The sequence below is a fragment of the Podarcis bocagei genome (genome assembly GCF_964188305.1).
Source record: "Podarcis bocagei genome assembly, chromosome: 11".
NCBI classification, from domain to species: Eukaryota; Metazoa; Chordata; class Lepidosauria; order Squamata; family Lacertidae; genus Podarcis; species Podarcis bocagei.
The window spans coordinates 15,825,804-15,845,186 of record NC_138136.1 but is presented as its reverse complement, the minus strand read 5'-3'; the positions used below and the strand labels follow the sequence as shown (position 1 = coordinate 15,845,186).

General features: G+C 42.5%; 1 protein-coding gene across 5 annotated transcripts in view; it reads left to right on the top strand.

The window, feature by feature from the left end:
- Nucleotides 1–19,383, top strand: part of GRAMD2B (GRAM domain containing 2B) — a 62,107-nt gene that overhangs the window by 20,672 nt on the left and 22,052 nt on the right. For 2 of the 5 annotated variants that reach the window (XM_081213720.1, XM_081213718.1), the window contains exons 1-2: nt 1,263–1,825; nt 9,340–9,396. The exons of 1 other annotated variant lie outside the window; for it this stretch is intronic. In XM_081213720.1, the coding sequence (XP_081069846.1) occupies nt 1,278–1,825; nt 9,340–9,396 (605 nt within the window). In that variant the 5' untranslated portion in view covers nt 1,263–1,277. Of the gene's footprint in view, nt 1–1,262; nt 1,826–1,874; nt 2,139–9,339; nt 9,397–19,383 lie in introns of those variants that run through there. 2 more of the 5 variants (XM_081213719.1, XM_081213722.1) reach the window with 2 other exon arrangements.

Genomic DNA, 19,383 nt, shown 5'->3' with positions numbered 1-19,383 from the left:
GTTGGATGTGAGCACTGTCTACCAGTTTAGCTAAGTTCAAGGTGCTGGTGGTATACAAAGCCCTATACAGCTTTGGACAAGGATATCGAGAAGATCATCTTACGCCTTATATATCCAAGGGGTTACTCTACTCCGCAGGAGACGGTCTCCTGAAGATAGCATCTTATGAAAAGGTCCACTCTGTAGAATGGAGAAACTGAGCTTACATTTTGGAACATCTTCCCATGACATACCATGTCTTTAAATGCCTGTTTGTGGGTTTTGGTAAAGGGTTTTTTGTTTTGTTTTTTGATAAAGGTTTTTTAAATCAACAGTTAACAACAAATGAATATCCAAAGATGAAAAACTGTAAAATAGGCATGAGTTGCATGTGAGTTAAAATAACAAACTCCAAGTGAAGACTATTGGTGCTATCAAGATCATCAAGTATAGCTTCAGATTTGCCATGAGGGTTATATGTCACAAAAGAATGCCCAATTGTATAAAAAGTGTTTTATTGAAATCTCAAATAATGTGTGATTTTCTCTGTTATGGCTATATTCCAAATTGAGTGTTATCAAGCATCCAGTCCAGTGCAAGATTTTGGGCTGTTTTCCACTGAGTCACAATTACTATTTGTGCTGCCAACATCATATATATTCTTTTGACAATGTATCTGCATTGGCATCATCCGAAATATTCAGTAACATTAATTTTGGACAACAAGCAAGTTTCTTTAGTAATACTTCCCAACTTTGTCCAAATTAAAATTCCAAAAATCTCTATTTTCTTCCGAGAAATGTTGGAGAATTTGGAGTTATCCCACCTCCATGCCATCTGAAGGCAGCCCTTTATGGGGAGGTTGCTTTAAATGTTTTATTGTATTATTAATTATGTTGGGAGCTTATATTGTGGAAGTGCTTTGAGGTGTTTCACCGGAAGCAATCCAGAAATGGAACTAGGCTTCCCACATGTCAGGCAATTCCTAGTTTTCATGTGAAAACATGGTGTCAGGGGGGGAAACCCAGAAGTTGAAAATCACCATTTTGGCGGGAGGTTTGGATTTGTACCCAATTTTGGTGGTGCTTTCCTTAAAAAAAAAACAAAAGCAGCTCATCAACTTTGTTGGCACCCTTCAAAAAGGAAACTTTGCAGGTGTCTGGAACTTTACTTTTGGAAATACGGCAACCGTAAACCGAACGAAATAAGCAGCTAGGGTTGCTGTATTTCAAAAAGATAAAACCAGGACACCCCAAAAGTTGTTGAGGGTTTTTTTTCTTTTTGAGAAGCCCCCCAACATGGTTGAGTTGTGGTGTGTGCTTTTTTCTGAAAACCCCCAAAATGGTTGTGTTTTAGTTTCTTTCTGGGAAACCCCGAAAGCTTTCGAGGTTTATTTATTTATTTTTAGACCCACCCCCCAAGAACTTGTTGAGCATTTTTCTTTTCCCCTCAAAAGCGCCATCCCCCTCCTCAAAAAAAAAAAAGGCGGGAAAATCCGAACGAAGGCCCTTCCCCTCACGAGGCCTTTGCCCAACCAACGGGGACAGCTCGCCCCCCCCCCCAAAAAAAACAACCGCCGCCTTCTGGAATGTTCTCGTGCGGTGAATACCCGACATGCCCCGCGCTACCGCGCTCTTCCCGGGCACGTTTTGGGCCACCGGCTCCCTCTCAGAGGAGCTCGTCGGGCCGGTTTCCTTTCCTCTTCCTCCTCCTCCTCCTCCTCCTCTTTCCCTCCAGCCTCGCCGGGACTCGCTCTGCGGGTTGAGAATGGGACGGGCCTTCGGCGGGGCTTTCCCTCCCTTTCTCCTCCTCGGTCGCGAACGGAGACCGGTCGAAACTCGCTCAGGTTAGCGAGGCTGAGGCGCGCGCGGGGCGGTGGGGGGGGCGGGGCTGCGAAACTTCTCCTCCTCCTCTCTCTCTCTTTCTCTCCTTCTTTCTTTTCTTCCTCGGAGGATGCGGAGCGTCGCGAGGTGACAGGAAGCAGGGAGGAGGGGAAGGGGGCGAAAGTTTCTAGCCCCCGCCAGGAGTGGGTTGGCCGTGAGGGGAAAAAGGGGAAACGGGTGTTCGGCTTCCCCTTTCCGAATGGTGCTGCTCCTCATGACTGACCTCCAGCACGACGGGGCGGCCGCCGCTAAAAAGGAAAAAGCTGCCTTGACCCAGTAAGTAGCTTTTCCTCACCACCATGTAGCTGCAGCCACCTGTTCCCCTCGCCAGGCTGGCCATCTTTTTCCAGAGGACGCTTCGGACGGCCGATCAAAATAAGTCTCTCCAAGTTGGACCCCTGGGGGGAAAAGGGGGGACATGGGGCGGGGGGGGAGGACACGTGGCCACCCTGTCACAAGGGGATGTGCGCTTTCTTTTTGTGGGGGTGGGAGAGAGATAAACCTTGGGGGGGGTACTTTATGAAAAAGTTATTTTTTTAAAAAAACCATATGCAAATACTTTGCCATTAGCAATAGCTTGGATGAATCATGGTCCACCATTAAACACACACACAGCCCCTGCATGGTGGTAGCTCTCTCTTTTTTTGCGATTTTGCAACACCTTTGCGCAAAACTTAACTAAAAAGAGCTCAGCAACTCTGCCCCCCACCCCCCAAAAAAGGAAACAGGTCAATGACTCTGGGCAAAACTAAGAAAAGCCCCCCCCCCCGAAAGCTCAACAATTTGCCAACTTTTCTATCCGGATTTTCACTGTTTGAAATATGGTCAACTTCTCTATGTTTATCCTTTGATGCTGTGTATTTTAACACTCCATATATGTGTGAGTGTATATATATATATATATTTGCTTTCGTAGATTTTCACGGGTACAGGAATGCAGGTTTTGGTGTCTTCGGGTATCTTCCCGTGTAAGAGTTGGGGTGTCTAGGCGACGTTTCGACGAGGTCTCACTGAAGATGCCTGAAGATGATGAGTGAGACCTCGTCGAAACGTCGCCTAGACACCCCAACTCTTACACGGGAAGATACCCGAAGACACCAAAACCTGCATATATATATATATGTATATGTATGTATATATATGTGTGTGTGTGTGTATATATAGGTGTGTGCACACACTTCTATGGATATGTGTGTGTGTGTGTGTGTGTGTGTGTATAGGTGTGTGCACACACTTCTATGTGTGTGTACACACACACATATACATAAACACACACACAAACACATATATATCCTGGGTTATTGGCCTTAATGCCTCTCTACTGTTGCTGATATTTCAAATGCTGCTCACATTTTTGTGCAATTCTAATGGCTCTTCAGATGTTCTGCAAAAGCATTCCAATCCTCAGACAAGTTTTCTGCTGACTACTCTGCCACTTGTCTGACTTGACGTTTGTGTTCTTTGTACAGAAGTAACTTCTCAGAACTAAGCCACAGCGCTCTCATGCTGGTTTTGCCAGTGTTTGTGGGAATTGGTTGTCGTGGCAATTTTTGTTCATGTTTATATTTAACTCGTTTGGGGGCCACAGCCCTGTCTGGCTATTTGTGTAGTTCAAAAGGTTGCCCAAATTGGTTAGTACAGAGTGGTTTTGATTTGTCACAGCAATGAAATGGGATGTGGTGCTCTCCCCCAAAGAGGCTGCAACAAGATGGTTTAGGTGGTTTGATGACTGTAACAGTGGTTCTCCAAGCTTGTAGTGGGATGGCGTGTAAAAGTCCATTATGCTAAGTTTGGTTCAGTCTGTTGCCACATGTTATGTACATAAATCAGTAACTTTTCACTGGATAGTTCTGCATTGCAAATTGGCTCCATCATAAGCACTGTACATATTTACCAGGTGATAAGCATTCAGACTGTGGCTTGATTTATGATCCATCTCACACGTTTGCCAGTCGCCACTTAACACTTAGTAATAAATAGACACAAACGTGCTGTTCCTTGGTCTGTTTCTTACATAGAGAACTGAGGCTTGGATTGGATTGGGTGGCATCGTAGGGATTTGTTTTATATTCGGACATATAGGTGAACACAGCATAAGAAAGCTAAACTATACAAAGCTCTGGGTAGGTAGGTAGTATGGCAGATTGAATTGATGCAACAGGATGCCTCGTTTATTTGGACACTGATTTAAAACTGTGACAGCAAAGGAAATACGTGTGTAGACATGTCCTAGATAGTTGACGTTCATGTCAATGGCTAATTCAGCTATAATTAAGTTATGAATTAAATCTTGCATTCTCTGTAGGATTTCTACCCAGTTGTAAGATGTAATTTTCTAAATCATCGACAGAGCTTAATTTGAGATATGGCACTGGCTGGGATTCAGGATTGTCTGGAATCTGCCTTCTGCCTTGGTTGCTACTCCTCTACTTGGCATGTTCAGTAGAGGCATTTGATAAATTCACCGTTTCCTGGCTAAGTTCTGCCATTAAAAACAGCTTAACAGTTTCTACATTTAATTTTGTTTAAAAAGAGACACACAGTTTATATACTGTATGTGTGCTCTTGTTTTAGATAGCCCCAAACACATTGTCTGGCAGCAGAGGCTTGTATCTAGAAGAGGCAAACAAAATAGACTTGCACACTTCCATTCCATTTGCCAGGCAATCCAAGGAAAAGTCTCTTTGGTACAACTCATGGTTGACACCTTAGTCTGCAAGGCTTAGGTCAAATGCTTGTCTGGCAACCTTCAGGATAGGATTTGAGGGACTGGTAGAAACCTGCCTTGAGAGAGCTTTTGAGTATTGCTTGTAATGTTGTAGTGGGCATCCTGCAAGAGTGCTGAAGAGTAATTCAGGGGGAGAGACTAGCTACTGATGCAGGGACAATGGGGCAAAATACCCCCACTGCATCCAGTGATGTTTGCAGCAGGATCTTGGATTGTGTTTTCCGAAGAACTACCATGTGTTATTTCTTTTAATGGAGGTAGTTCAAATTAATAGGTCAGTTTTTGTATCCTGTACACACACACACACAAATTGAAATGGTGAAATAATCAATATAATTGATTATTTGGGGGGGTCCCCACCCCCATCATTCAGCCAGAACACTGAGGTCCACCTCCAAAGGTCTTCTGGCAGTTCCCTCACCGCAAGAAGTGAAGTTATAGGGAACCAGGCAGAGGGCCTTCTCAGCAGTGGCACCCACCTTGTGTAATGCCCTCCCATCAGATGTCAAAGAGATAAAGAACTACACAACCTTTAGAAGACATCTGAAGGCAGACCTGTAATGTTTAATGTTTTATTATGTTGTTATAGTTTGCTAGAAGCTGCCCAGAGTGGCCGGGGAAACAAAGCCAGATGGGTGGGGTATTCCATTATTATTATTGTTGTTGTTGTTGTTGTTATTTGCACCGGGGTCAGTTGATGGGCTTAGTAGTGCCAGTGTATTAAGATTCTAATACTCACAGCACAAATATATCTCATCAAGCACTAGATGGGAGCCACTGAGAGATTTCGGAGACACGAAATTTAAAGAGCTTGTGTGTAGAAGAAGGTGCACAAATGCATGTGCAGATGGAAACAGTTGCTCACATATGCATGAATGCCCTATGCGAACACAGGCTATAAGCAGCCTATAAAGGAGCAACCACAAAATATAAGAGGGCCCATCCATCTCTAGCTCCCCTGTAATCCAAGCCCTGAACATTAGTGGATCTTGATAGGCAGCCAGAATAAGTGAAGCAGTGTAGATCTGGAGACCAGATTGCCCTTCTTACAAAGGGAGACGTGGTAGAAAGATCCTTGCAGGGCGGGGAGATATAGGGTCCTTGGATGTAGATGGGGCCAAATGGTGCATCCCTATACCTTTCTAGACATCAGGTGGGGCATCAGCACTTCCAGGTTTTCTAAGAAGATAACTTCAAAATGGAGTTTGGTAGAGGATCACATCTGTCAATTTCTGTCCCCTGTTTACTCTGTCATTCAAGCATGCACTAGATTAGTGGTGATGGTGAAAGAGCCAGAAGGTTCATAGCTTACTGCTCTGCCTTTTATCTAGCTCTTGTCATTTCCTCCTCTATCCGGATAAAACCTGTCATGTAGAAGACTTCCACTTGTCTGAAAAAAGCTCTTAAAGAGTATGAATGCCTAACATATTTGTCTCAGGAAACTTAACCATGTAAAAAAACCTGTCACTTGAAGGTCAGTTTCTCTCTGCGAATGTGAAGAACTTCAAAGCTTCTTGTAAATTTAGTGGCTTGCCCTGCTGCTGCTGTTGTTGTTGTAACGTATGGTCAATCATGTTAGGCTTCCACCTCTGTGTCCAGTCCAGATGAGGTTACAGCCTCAGGTGGAGAGAGGTAGGCGTTTAAACTCTAAATACAGCAAATCATGCCTCACACTAGAGATCACCAGTTTAATTCCAGGTGTCATCTAAAGTGGCAGGTGTTTACTTGCAGGCTGTGTTCCTCCTATATTTTTCCTGGCAGGTTGTGCGGAGAACTACATACACAACTAAGCTTTTATGTTGCCTTGGAGCAAATAATAATAATAATAATATTAAACATGCTGCTGTCAATTTGTAGTTTGATCAGCGCTTGGCACATTCTGTAGTGATGGCCTACTTAGGCTGCAATCCTAGGCACAGTTAGCTGAGAGTAGCAATGGAAGGATCTGTCAATTTCAGTTTATCGTTTTTTGAACCTTAAATTCAGTTCTGTACATTTCTGCAGCAATTTGCGAACTTTCTTTTTTAAACTCCTCATGCAAATTCTTCAGGTTTGAATTTATCCTAAATAAACACTTTTATTGTATGCAGTTTTGACTAATGTACACATTTTTGCCACCAATTTCTCCAAATATATGTTATTTTAACTAATATATTCATTTCTGTGCACAATTTCTCCTAATATTGCATGGGGGGAATGGAGAACTGGATTGCAAAATTTAGATACCGTATTTTTCGCCCTATAGGACGCACCGTCCCATAAGACGCACCTAGTTTTTTTTTGGGGGGGGGAATAAAGGGGAAAAAATTATTTCCCCCCCAGGCGCGGGGCTGGGGCAGCCCGAGCTTCCCCCGACCCCAGCCCCCAAACAGGCAGCTCTCTGCAAGCTGTGGGAGCCCAGCGGTGGCTCCCGCTGCTTGGGGAGAGATCCGCGAAGCCTGGACGCGCTGAGATCAGCGCGCGCAGGCTTCGGGATGCCGGCAACTCTCCCCAAGCAGCGGGAACGTTCCCGCTGCTTGGGGAGAGATCCGCAAAGCCTGGACGCGCTGAGATCAGCGCGCGCAGGCTTCGGGATGCCGGCAACTCTCCCCAAGCAGCGGGAACGTTCCCGCTGCTTGGGGAGAGATCCGCAAAGCCTGGACGCGCTGAGATCAGCGCGCGCAGGCTTTGGGATGCCGGCAACTCTCCCCAAGCAGCGGGAACGTTCCCGCTGCTTGGGGAGAGATCCGCAAAGCCTGGACGCGCTGAGATCAGCGCGCGCAGGCTTCGGGATGCCGGCAACTCTCCCCAAGCAGCGGGAACGTTCCCGCTGCTTGAGGAGAGGTCCGCAAAGCCTGGACGCGCTGAGATCAGCGCGCGCAGGCTTCGGGATGCCGGCAACTCTCCCCAAGCGGCGGGAACGTTCCCGCTGCTTGAGGAGAGGTCCGCAAAGCCTGGAGAGCGAGAGGGGTCGGTGCGCACCTACCGCTCTCGCTCTCCAGGCTTCAGCGAAAGCCTGCATTCGCCCCATAAGACGCACCCACATTTCCCCTTCATTTTTGGAGGGGAAAAAGTGCGTCTTATAGGGCGAAAAATACGGTAAGTCCAAATTTTGAAAGATGGCAATGTTTTAGTTCTTGTATTGCTTTGGAAAGTGGGAATTTGATAAATTCAGCTTTAAACGTAACTGATTTGAATTTCTCCCTGATCCCTAACTTTGAGGAAATCCTACTGAATTCAGTGAGGCTTAACTTCTAAGTAGGTGTACACAGGATTGCACTGTTAGACAACATGTACATGAGTAGCCAACTTGATGCCACCCACGTGCTATTGGACTCCAGCTCTCTCTTTTTTTAAAAAAAAGATATTTATTAAAGTTTCAACATATTACAAAAATAAGAGAAAAGAGAAAGGAAAAAAGGACATACAAAATAAAAACTATTAAAAACAGATCAGTCTTTCCATATCTTATCTTTCATTTGCTTGTTTCCCTGACCTCCTCACACCTCCCTTTTTTGTATTCCATTTCAATTAGTTAATTCAGCAAATCCTTTCCCTCTTTGATTTTATCTTAATCTTTTAATATATTATAACTTTAGATTATCACCTGTTAACCATCCATTTTTACATATTCCTTTATAACATTGCTGCTAAAAACCACTTAACTTCAATCCAACATCATTCTAACACTCATTAATTTTACAGTATTTCTGTAGATAGTCTTTAAATTTCTTCCAATCTTCTTCCACCGACTCTTCTCCCTGGTCTCGGTTTCTGCCGGTCATTTCCGCCAATTCCATATAGTCCATCACCTTCATCTGCCATTCTTCCAGAGTGGGTAAATCTTGTGTCTTCCAATACTTTGCAGTAAATATTCTTGCTGCTGTTGTAGCATACATAAAGAAAGTTCTATCCTTCTTTGACACCAGTTGGCCAACCATGCCCAGGAGAAAGGCCTCTGGTTTCTTCAGAAAGGTATATTTAAATACCTTTTTCATTTCATTATAAATCATCTCCCAGAAAGCCTTAATCCTTGGGCACGTCCACCAAAGGTGAAAGAATGTACCTTCAGTTTCTTTACATTTCCAACATTTATTATCGGGCAAATGATAGATTTTTGCAAGCTTGACTGGTGTCATGTACCACCTGTATATCATTTTCATAATATTCTCTCTTAAGGCATTACATGCCATGAACTTCATACCTGTGGTCCATAACTGTTCCCAGTCAGCCATCATTATTTTATGTCCTACATCTTGTGCCCATTTAATCATAGCAGATTTCACCGTTTCATCCTGAGTATTCCATTTCAACAGCAAGTTATACATCTTTGACAAAATCTTAGTTTTGGGATCTAACAGTTCTGTTTCCAATTTTGATTTTTCCACCTGGAAGCCAATTTTCTTGTCCAAATTATATGCCTCCATTATCTGATAATAATGAAGCCAATCTCGCACTTTATTTTTTAGCTTTTCAAAACTCTGCAATTTCAATTTGTCTCCCTCTTGTTCCAAAATTATTGGACTCCAGCTCTCATCAGCCCCAGAAAACATGGTGAATGATCAGGGGTGGCAATCCAGCAGCAAATGGAGGGCACCACATTGACTACACCTGCTCTAAGGAACTGAAAAATACTTGATAAAAATTGAAAGTAAATTTTCCAAACTGAACAGAGGGCAAAATTAGCAGGCAAATTATATCTAATGTGAAATATCCAGTGTAAGTAGTCTACATTGTCTCTTAACACCTTTTAACTTGTCATACTCGCAGTCAAGAATCATTGTGCCCTAGATGTGAAAGTAACTGGATGCATCCCCATAATCAGAGGTTTGTGTTCAGGCTGTTTACTTATTTTTATTGTGCAAATTTCTAGGCTAATCTAGATAAGAGTTAGGGAACCTGTGGCACACCAGACATAGTTGAATCACAACTCCCATCATCCCTGGCCATTAAGCATGCTGTCTGTGATTGATGCAAACTGTGGTCCTGCAATATTTTAAGGATCACGAGGTTATGGGCAGAACAACAGAATGTTTGGGTGCGCTTTTCTAATAACAGCAGTACAAAGCTCAAAATGAATGAACTACAGCTAAAATGTTATGTTCATTTTTCACATGGTCTGGTCCTTCCCCTGCCCACCTCCCTAATATTCTTAAGAGGGTCTCTTCTCCAGTCTTTGGAAAGTAGCTGGAGGTGGGGAAGCAGAAAAGGGTCCTCTTTTCCTTCCACTCTGCAGTTTTAATCTGAAATCTTAGGCGCAGTACTTCACCCAAAGCTCAAAAACTGCTCGCACTAGTGAAATTCCCTGTTGCAAAATGCGCCTAGAACAATAGGAGTTTTGAATATTGATCTAAATTTAGGGGCACCACTTACAGGGCACATGAAAAGGCCACAGACAGTCCTTTGCTGAATATTTGTCACTATAGAAGACACTCTTACTGAAATAAGTTAATAATATATTTGGTATTTGAGCTAGTCCTCTTTCCAATATAGAAACTAAACCACTACCACCCAAAAAGACCAGGACAGAAACATCACAATTAATTTGGCATATAAATCAAACAAAACTCCCCTTGTTCATGTTATTATGTATCAGGTGCTATTAATATACATGGAAATTTAACAAGTAACATATGAAGTCACTGGGTCAAGGACTTTAAAAGTTGATAGTGAAAAAGACAGAAGTTGGGGAAGGGAAACAACAACAGGGAGAGGAAGACATGAGAGTAGCTAGGATACATATTTGCATCTCAAATATTTCCACAAACCTAGTAGCGTGTAGATTGGTTTATGCACAAATGATCTTAAGAGTGCTTGCCAACCTCTTCCCTCCGTCCCGTGTGTCCAGCAACATTTGGAGCAGGAAAATTCTGCTGTTTATGCAGTCTGCTACCCTACTAACAGTGTTTTGAATCAGGCTCTGTTCTTGTCATATGAGCAAAAGTAAACAACTGTGAAAAAATAACCCCACCACAGATACACACAGAAATTCCATTTATAAAGTCAAACAACAGCAAGTGGAAACTCAGCTCATGGGGTTCCACACATAAGGGTCCTTGTTAGAATTTCTTTAAACCATTCACTCTAATTCTGTTAAATCACTTGACTGCACTGCTATATCAATGTTTACTGTAAATATTCCATAATATTCTATATTCTATCCATCTATAGTGATACATTGACTATATTAAATAATTGCTATGTTTAAAATAATCAGGTCATATGAGCATTGTATTTTATTTGGAGCTCCAACATCTGCCTGCATGATTGGATCTGATGCCTGTGCTCATTTTGGTCTGCCGTTCTTGCTAGAACAGTCAGCAGGTACGGGGAACCTGGGGTCTTCCCAGTGGTTCTGGACTCCGACTTCCATCAGCCCTAGTCAGCATGGACAATGACAAGGAATTGTGAGAACATCTGGAGGGCCACAGATTACACATCCCTGGAGTAGGACAGCTTAGCATTCAGGTCACAGGAGCTGGTGTGAGAGCACTGCAGTGAATATCAGAGCTTTATTCTGCTGCATTTTCTGCAGATCATGGGAACACATTAGTCAGCTGAGCAGATGGGATTCCATTGACCCATTACTCACAGGCACACTTCTCAGCTTTTGCTAATTATATGTTAAGAGGCTCACTTCATTGTTTCGAGACAGAAAAGTTGTTTTAGTGTCTGTCTGGTGTGGTTTTACACAGAAACCAGTACAGTGGTACCTCAGTTTACGAACTTAATCCATTCCGGAAGTCCGTTCTTAAACTGAAAGTGTTCTTAAACCGAGGCGCGCTTTCCCTAAAGAGGCCTCCCGCCACTGGTTTTTTTTTTATAGAATTTTTTATTGGTTTTTCACCTTTTATAGAGACAAATACACACAAAAAAAGACAAAAACATGTATAATTTCAGAAAATCTTACTTTCCTAACCTTGTTCCCTGACTTCCCCCCACCCCCCTTCGTGCATCCCCATTCCCAAAATTGTGTCAGCAAATTGGTATTTCTCTTTTTAATCATCTTAAAATTACCTCTTTTATAAAGAAAAGTAAATTTTTTCTAAGTTGGACTCAAGTTCTCTTCCATTGATTTCCCAATTTGTCTTAAATAAAAGTCATATTAACTAAACCCAAAAGTCTTGAGTGTTTTTACAATTCTATTCTTCCCTCCCTCCCATCCCCGGTTTTCGTCCCTTCCCAATACATATCCAAAATATCAGTTCTTAGCCTGGGTTCCTCACGTCCGAGGCTTTCAAGTCTCTTTCAGTCCCTCTCCGCCGGTCTTGTTGGTAATCCTTTATGTCGGTCGTCGAATCTCGAAAAAGTTCTGTCACCATCCAACCATATTCTCTTCCCACAAGAACATTTGGAAACAGCTGCTGGAAAATTTCCACAAAGTCTGCATCTTCAGAATCAAAGTCAAAGTGGAGGCCCCCATCATATTTCTTTATTTTAAATTCCTGTGTTGCATAAACTCCCGGGGCCTCCTCCTTCATCTTTTGCATCTTTCGCAGATTTGTGTTAGATGTAATCCAAATGTCTCCTTGTTTATATTCCACAGATGTCAGCTCCTGGTTGGTGCTTTCCAACTTTACTTTCTCTTTTTCTTGTTTAGTCTCTTCCACTTCTTTAGATATCATTTCCAATTCAGCTGTGGAATCTTTCTCATCCTGGTCCTCAATACATTCAGCAGAGCTGCTTGTTCCAGAAGTCAAGGTCATAAGTTGTTTATTCATAGCCAGACTCTGCTCTTGTAAGACTCCCACCAGATGAAACATTCTTTCGATTTCCACTAGTAACTTTCCATCCACAGCCATTGTAATTTCACAGAATTCCCCCTAGAGGGAATCTGGTTACTTGGTAATCTTTCTCCAACAATCCTCCAACTTATTGTTGTTACTTTGTTTCCAACAATTTTAACTGAATTGCAACTCATTTTAATCCAGAGGGAACTTAAGTAGCAATTTTTCCACTTAAACTATCCGTTTGACAGCTTTGACAGCTGTCAAACTCCGCACCTCTTCCACAAGCTCAAAAGCAGGACGCTCCCGGGCCCGGGAGGGGGGGGTTGTTTACAACTAAAAGAAAACTTCCGACACTCCACTCTCCAGCTCAAAATTTCTTTTTGCCAAATCTTGGAAGTTAATGTCTTTTACTCACCCCACAAAGGGTAGGCACTCCAGCTTAGTTCTTATATCGTTGCTTTAGATCGTCTGCAAGAAGGGGGGGTGCGGACTTCCTTTTAGCACACCCCCCGGTCGTCTCAAATTCACGGGATAATATTCATAAAGTCCAATTCCGTTTTACTCACGGGTTATTCTTTTCAGTCCGAATTTCAAGAAAGGGAATCAGCGCTCTCCAGTCATGGCTCGCGGCTTCGCTCAACCGAGGTAGCGATCGACTCTCAGCACCACGCTACCCTCCGTATCCTCTCCGCAGCCTTTAAAAAGGCTCTTCGTGGATCGGGGGGGCGCTTAAGGTGCCCACCGAGTCTTCAGTCCGCAGGCTTCAGCGCCTGCGGTTTTTGAGGGTCCCCGCGTCGCCGGCGCGGCAAGACCCGTCCTCAGTTGAGCCGATTCCCTCCGCAGCTCGGAGGGAATCCGCCATTTCCAGATCGCGCCAACCCGGAAGTCGAGGCCTCCCGCCACTGGTGCCCTTCTACTGTTCGGATTCCGTTCTTAGACCGAGGTAAGGTTCGCAAACCAGGACAATACTTCCAGTTTTGCGGAGTTCATAAACCAAATCATTCGTAAACAGGACTGTTCTTAAACCAAGGTGCCACTGTATCTTGTTTGTTGCAGTTATATCCCACATTTTTCTCCAAGGAGGTCAAGGTGGCATACAGAGTTCACCCCTCCTTATTTAATTCCCACAGCAACCCTGTGAGGTAGGTTACGCTGACCTTTGGCTAGTGACTAGCCAAAGGTCACCCAAGTGAGCCTCACATCCAAGTGAGGATTTGAACCCTGATCTCCAAGGTCCTAGACAGACTCTATAACTGCTATGCCACACTGGCTCTGACATTTTTTGGTGAGTCTCTGGTTTCAAAAAATTTGTTGAGGTGTTGTTTTTGTTTGTATTTGCATATATCACTCAAGCAGATTGCCTACTGCCTTGATCCATTCAGTCTGGAGAATCCCAACAAACATGAACTATTACACTGCAATCCTAAACATAATGGAGCTTACTTCTGAATAAACACACACAGGATTGCACTGTTAGTTTGATTTGTGTTCTTTTAAATGAGTTGCTTATTTATATCTGCATTTGGATGCACGTATAGCCCTAGTCATGCATTTACTTACATGTAGGACTTTTGTGTGCAGCAGGTGGTGTGGAGTTGTGATTATAGCCTTGCACATGCATTGTAACACTGTTGCTTCTCCCCACTTTTGCATGCCGAGTGCAAAGGTCTGAACGGAATCTTTCATGAAAGCAACTGTTTGTCTAGAGGGCATCCATGGAAGCAGCTGGGTATGTCACTCAGCTGGAGTCCCTATTCACAAGCAGATGCTTGTGCAAAGGTTTTCAGATCTCCATGCTCAACATGCAAAGGTTGCAAGTGGGGCCAGGAGTACACATGAGTAAATGCATGAATAGTGCCTTCCCAGGTCAAGAATTAAGAGGTACTCCTGCTGCTTAATTGCTATGTGTCTATAATGTAGTTAATGCGCTGTGCATCTAATGAGCAGCTGCCCACTTAATTCCTAAAACCACCTCCACAAAACCAATCTCAAATTGTTATGTGTTTCCTTCAGGTTGTTTCATCTTCTCCTTTCCTACAGAGAGAGGGCATGCTAAATTGTTGTGCATGTTTCAAAGGATCGGCTTGTATAATGGATACTGAATTTGGCTCTGACATTGTCACACAAATAAAAGGGTCACTTCCTGTATTCCATCTTGCAAACAAACAAATTCTTGTTCATCTACAGTACCAGATGAGTTACAGAGGAGAAACAAAAATAAATTTCAGTAGAAATTTGAACATGTATACTACAGAGACCAATGTAACAGTCCAGCAGCATAAACAAAAATATCACTGACAGTTGGGGTTCCCATTCCCATTTTGAAAGCCCTATATGCAAGTAAGACAGCTCCCTGAAGACTAACACTGATCACGTATTGGTTGGGGAATGAGCCCAGCTGATACAGCAACATCAAAGGGGTGGGACTCCACGCATAAAATTCCTACTGGCCCCTTTGCACTTTTCAGTCTGAATGCCTGAAAAGGGATATAGTCAGACCTGTTGTGAGCCATGGTATAATACCAGAACTGTGGAAAATCTAATTTAAGAATCACAAGAGAAACGTTTCTTTCAAGATTTGTAATATTGAATGGGATTGGATCAGTATTAGAAATTAGCCAGGTTCCAGGCTCATTTTGTGACTGGCACAGGTCCAGTTGCAACCGTGTAGAGATTTCTGAGTGCCAGGTTGGAGACTGGGGAAAGCAAAACATCACTTAGAGAAGGATCTGAAATATTTTCCTTGAGGCTTGAATTTGTTTTATTCTGAATTGTTTTGTTTGATGTTTTAATGTGTTGTAAACGGCTTTGAGATTCGTTCTTTAAATATAAAGTCATACAAATGATAACGACGACAACCAATAATTTCCATCAGGTGGGCGTGAACAGGCGCATAGACATTCCATTGTGGTGACCGTAACCTAGGTTTAAGGTGCCATTTAGTGTTTAGCTTATATATCTGAGTTTCTAACACTGGATTGAATCATGGTGCTTGTGTTGTAAGTCTGTACTAGGAACCCAAAATGATACACTGACAGTGTCATGGATTTTACATTAGATTGTCCCTAAGAAAAAGGAGGGAAAGCAACAGGTTTGAGGAGGGCCTCAATAAATGAATGGACGCCTCACTCCGAGGATGGGGTCCTTCCTCAGAGTGAGGCATTATTGGTATCTGCCACTAGTTTCCCATGACAGTGTCAAATGCATCTTGAAATTCAAATTTGAACCAAGATTTGCCACCCTCACAATGTAGAAGTGGATCCAGGAATCTTTACAGCCACTATCCCCACAATGCTTTGCTCTGAGAAAGGAAGCTTTCCTCAGAGTGAGGAGTGGTGGTTCAGGAGAGCCCTGTTAGAGTGCTGGTGATGGCACTTCCTTGTGGGTGACAGTGGCTATAGTAGCCAGTGGGGAGGCAGCCAGCTATGGTGACGGTGGCAGTGACAGGCAACCCCATCTGTGTTGGACGGGAATGCAGCCTGCCAGTCTTCTCATTTGCTACCTGAACCATGAGGCTACTTCATTATAGTTTGGATAACTATTTTTAAAAATCCATAAATTTTGGGTTGTGGGCAAATTTCACTGAAATCTTAACTTTGAAGAAAGCTTTGTAGTTTGTTGCCTCCTGTAAATGTATATGGATGTCCTTTTTTGAATAGTCCTCCTTCTATTCACACATCAGATTATTAGTATGCTTTTGAGGTGTCTTAATATATAAGAGATTTTATAGTTCCTGATGCTGTTCTAAAATTAAAGAGTTAGTGAGTTCTTAATTTCATATCCTTGGTTAAAAAAACTGGTAACTTTTAGTGAACGCATCTTCATTGTAGGCATGTTTCCACCAACTAGTATATCTGCAACGTACATATTGTATTAGGATGTGAAAGGCTAGTGTTTCATTATAGATTGGCTGTCAACAGTGGCATGTAAGTCTTTGGAAATAGTTGACAGTTATATCCCGGAGCAAGATTTACCCATGATGAATCAATTTCCTCTTTTTACAAAATACTTCACTATTTTGTATGAGTTATAAATTTCACTTCCTGTTTAGATAATTTTGTGGGTTGTTGTTTTTTTTAATTGCTCACATAGATTGCTGTTTCAAAAGCTTTTGTAATCCTGGCATTAATGTTACTCTATAAGTGAAGAAATGTCTTCCCATTCTTGGATGAGCTAATTATTCAGTCATCATTTTAAATTATGATAGTTATCTGTGAGTTAATATGTGCAGCTTCACACATACAGCTGCTGGACAAATAGGTGCCTATCCTACAAGGTATTTAATAAAGGTTAAGAGCAAGTTACCTCATATGCAGAGCAATAAGATTAATTTATACAGGGGTTATATTTAAAAACAAAACATTAGAGTGTTTTGTTTACCCCCAATGCTGGATGAAGATTACATTTCATGAAGCAGGGTCATTCTTTGAGCTATCAGGGTTTCAGGAATGGATTTCCAACTTATTTTTGTATTTTTAAGGACACCCCCTATTTTATTTACCAATTTAAATGCCATGTTTATAGTTTATAGTACAAAAGGCAGAAAAGAGATTCCAAAGAGCTAAAGAGCCTTCAGCGTACATGTGCATAAACCGGGGGGGGGGGGTGTCCTCTTCCTCTTCTGCATGATTTTCTGCATGATTAATCCAGCATGTTTTACAATCTACACATTATCGGCTAGGTTCCACTGTGAAAAACAGCATGCCTCTTTGTGGAGAAGGTCAACCAGGTCTAAATCAAGCTGTTTTGACTTAATGGAATCAAGGACAGGATGCAAATGCAAATTTTCTTGTCTCTTTTCATTGAGAATTGCTGGGATTTGCACCACAGGTTTGAATAACAAATTAAGGGTTACATGTCTGTATCTTTTCCATTGGATCTTAATTCTTGCACAGTGGTACACCTGCCTGTCCCCATCTGTAAGTTATGATATGCTGCTTCCAGCACAAGTTTTAGAGAAAGAGGTGCCAGAAGCACCATGAATGCCTCCCTTGTTCTCTTATAATGGCAATGATGCCCACCTGAGAGGTGTCGGAACTAAGTTCCAGTGAGTTCCTACTGAAAAAAGCCCTGGCTACTTCCAGTATTGTTGACTAGACTCTACAAATATGTTCTTTAAAATTTTTCTTAATCCTGATATCGACCGATTAGCTGTTAGCTAGCTGCTAGCAGAAGGCCAAGGAAATTTCATGGAGAGAATCCATGGGTGGGAGGAAGGGCCTTCAAGATTCTGTCCTTAACCTTGCTCATCCCTTTTCCTTCATTGCTTGCTCTTTACTCCATCCCTTCCCCTAAGCAACTTTAGGCTGCTACAAAGGAACAGGGATGGAGAACCTCTCAACCCAAGCCACAGGCCTCACTGGTCTTGCTTCACACCCTCCTGGGCTGGAATGCATCACTGAACTCTGATAATGACTCTTGCTTCCCTGGACAGAGGATAGAGAGGTGTGTGTAGAAACTAGTTCACTGCACAGGGGTGAAATTTAAATCCATTGCTCCACCCACTTTTATTTCTTGCACCACTCACCATGTGTATGTGGCTCTCAGAAGGGAATAGAGCTCCTTTTAATATGCACTTTAAGCTGCTTGCATTCCCATTTAAGTAGCATCATCCACATGACATCACCCTCAAACAGCCCCTGTCCCTTTGGTTTTCCGCTGTAAATTCAGATTTCCCCATTCCAGCGGTACATTTTGAAAAATATATCCAAACTGCTTTACCGAGAGTGGATGCCTTGCCTTGATCCCCCCCCCCCCAAAAAAATTCCTGGATGTGTGCCATTCCTGCGCAGACACAATTTTTCAGCTGATTCTTATGTTCATGCCCTGGTTGTGCAAAATTAACACATTCAAACGAACAGATTGTAAGGTGCAGACAAAGACAAAAGGGAATAGCTGCTGGTCTGGACAGGATCAAGCAGGTTTGATCTTCAACTTCAATTTGACTAATAAGGTCAAATTCAAAGGGAGAAAATGTGGATTCCAGCAAGTGTACACAAGCCCTTAAGCAGCAACATCCTAGGCTTTACGCCATGACATCCAGTAGATTCTATTCAGTGACTTCATTGCTTCTGCATCACTATGCATCAGCAGAAAAAGTAAGAGATAGGTCAAAGGTGGGTGATAGCCTGCAGCACTCTCAAGCCAGTTCAAAGATAGGTGTGGAAGGCAAAGCATTTTCAATGTAATTCTGGTTGTTTTACCAGAAGCCATAACTTCCTTTGTCCCATCTATCATGTCATCTCTTCCAAACGTGAAGTGGATCAAGCAGATTCTTTATATATAGGAGCCAACACCCTAGCCTTGGTAACTACTTGTCTGCAGACTTTTTAGTTACAGTGGTACCTCAGGTACTTATTTCGTTCCCGAGGTCCGTACTTAACCTGAAACTGTTCTTAACCTGAAGCACCACTTTAGCTAATGGGGCCTCCTGCTGCTGCCACGCTTCCGGAGCACAATTTATATTCTCATCCTGTTCTCATCCTGAAAGTTCTTAACCTGAGGTACTATTTCTGGGTTAGTGGAGTCTGTAACCTGAATAGTATGTAACCTGAGGTACCACTGTACTAATTCCAACAAGTGGTACATTTACATCCTTATATCACCTAATCATCCTGAAGCTTCAAAAATAATTCCTAAATATGAACTTCTATCATATTGGAAACAATCAAAAACTTCTAAATACATAAAATATTTTGTTTAAAAAACTGTCGTCATTGAAGCTGAAGCATTCTCTTAAAGTTGAGGCATTCTTTTTCACAGTGCATATCTTAAAATTACAATACGTTTCCTGTGATTTTTCTCGTTCCCTTCTGTTGCATTACAAGCATCAAGCAAAAATCAAAATCTCAGTTCTGCTTTCTCATAATGCTTATGAAAATTATTGTCACAAAGTTCAGTTGAAGTCCCTGAAGAAGAAGCTACTCTGCAGCCCTTCAAAATAAAATAAACTTACTATTTTATGACTGCAGTATAACTAAGTAGCTCCAACCCATTCGGAAGGTCTCTAAAAAGCACAAATAAATTGGATGTGATTGGGGCCATCATGTTTTTAAATATTTCATTTTGTACATTTATGTCCCAT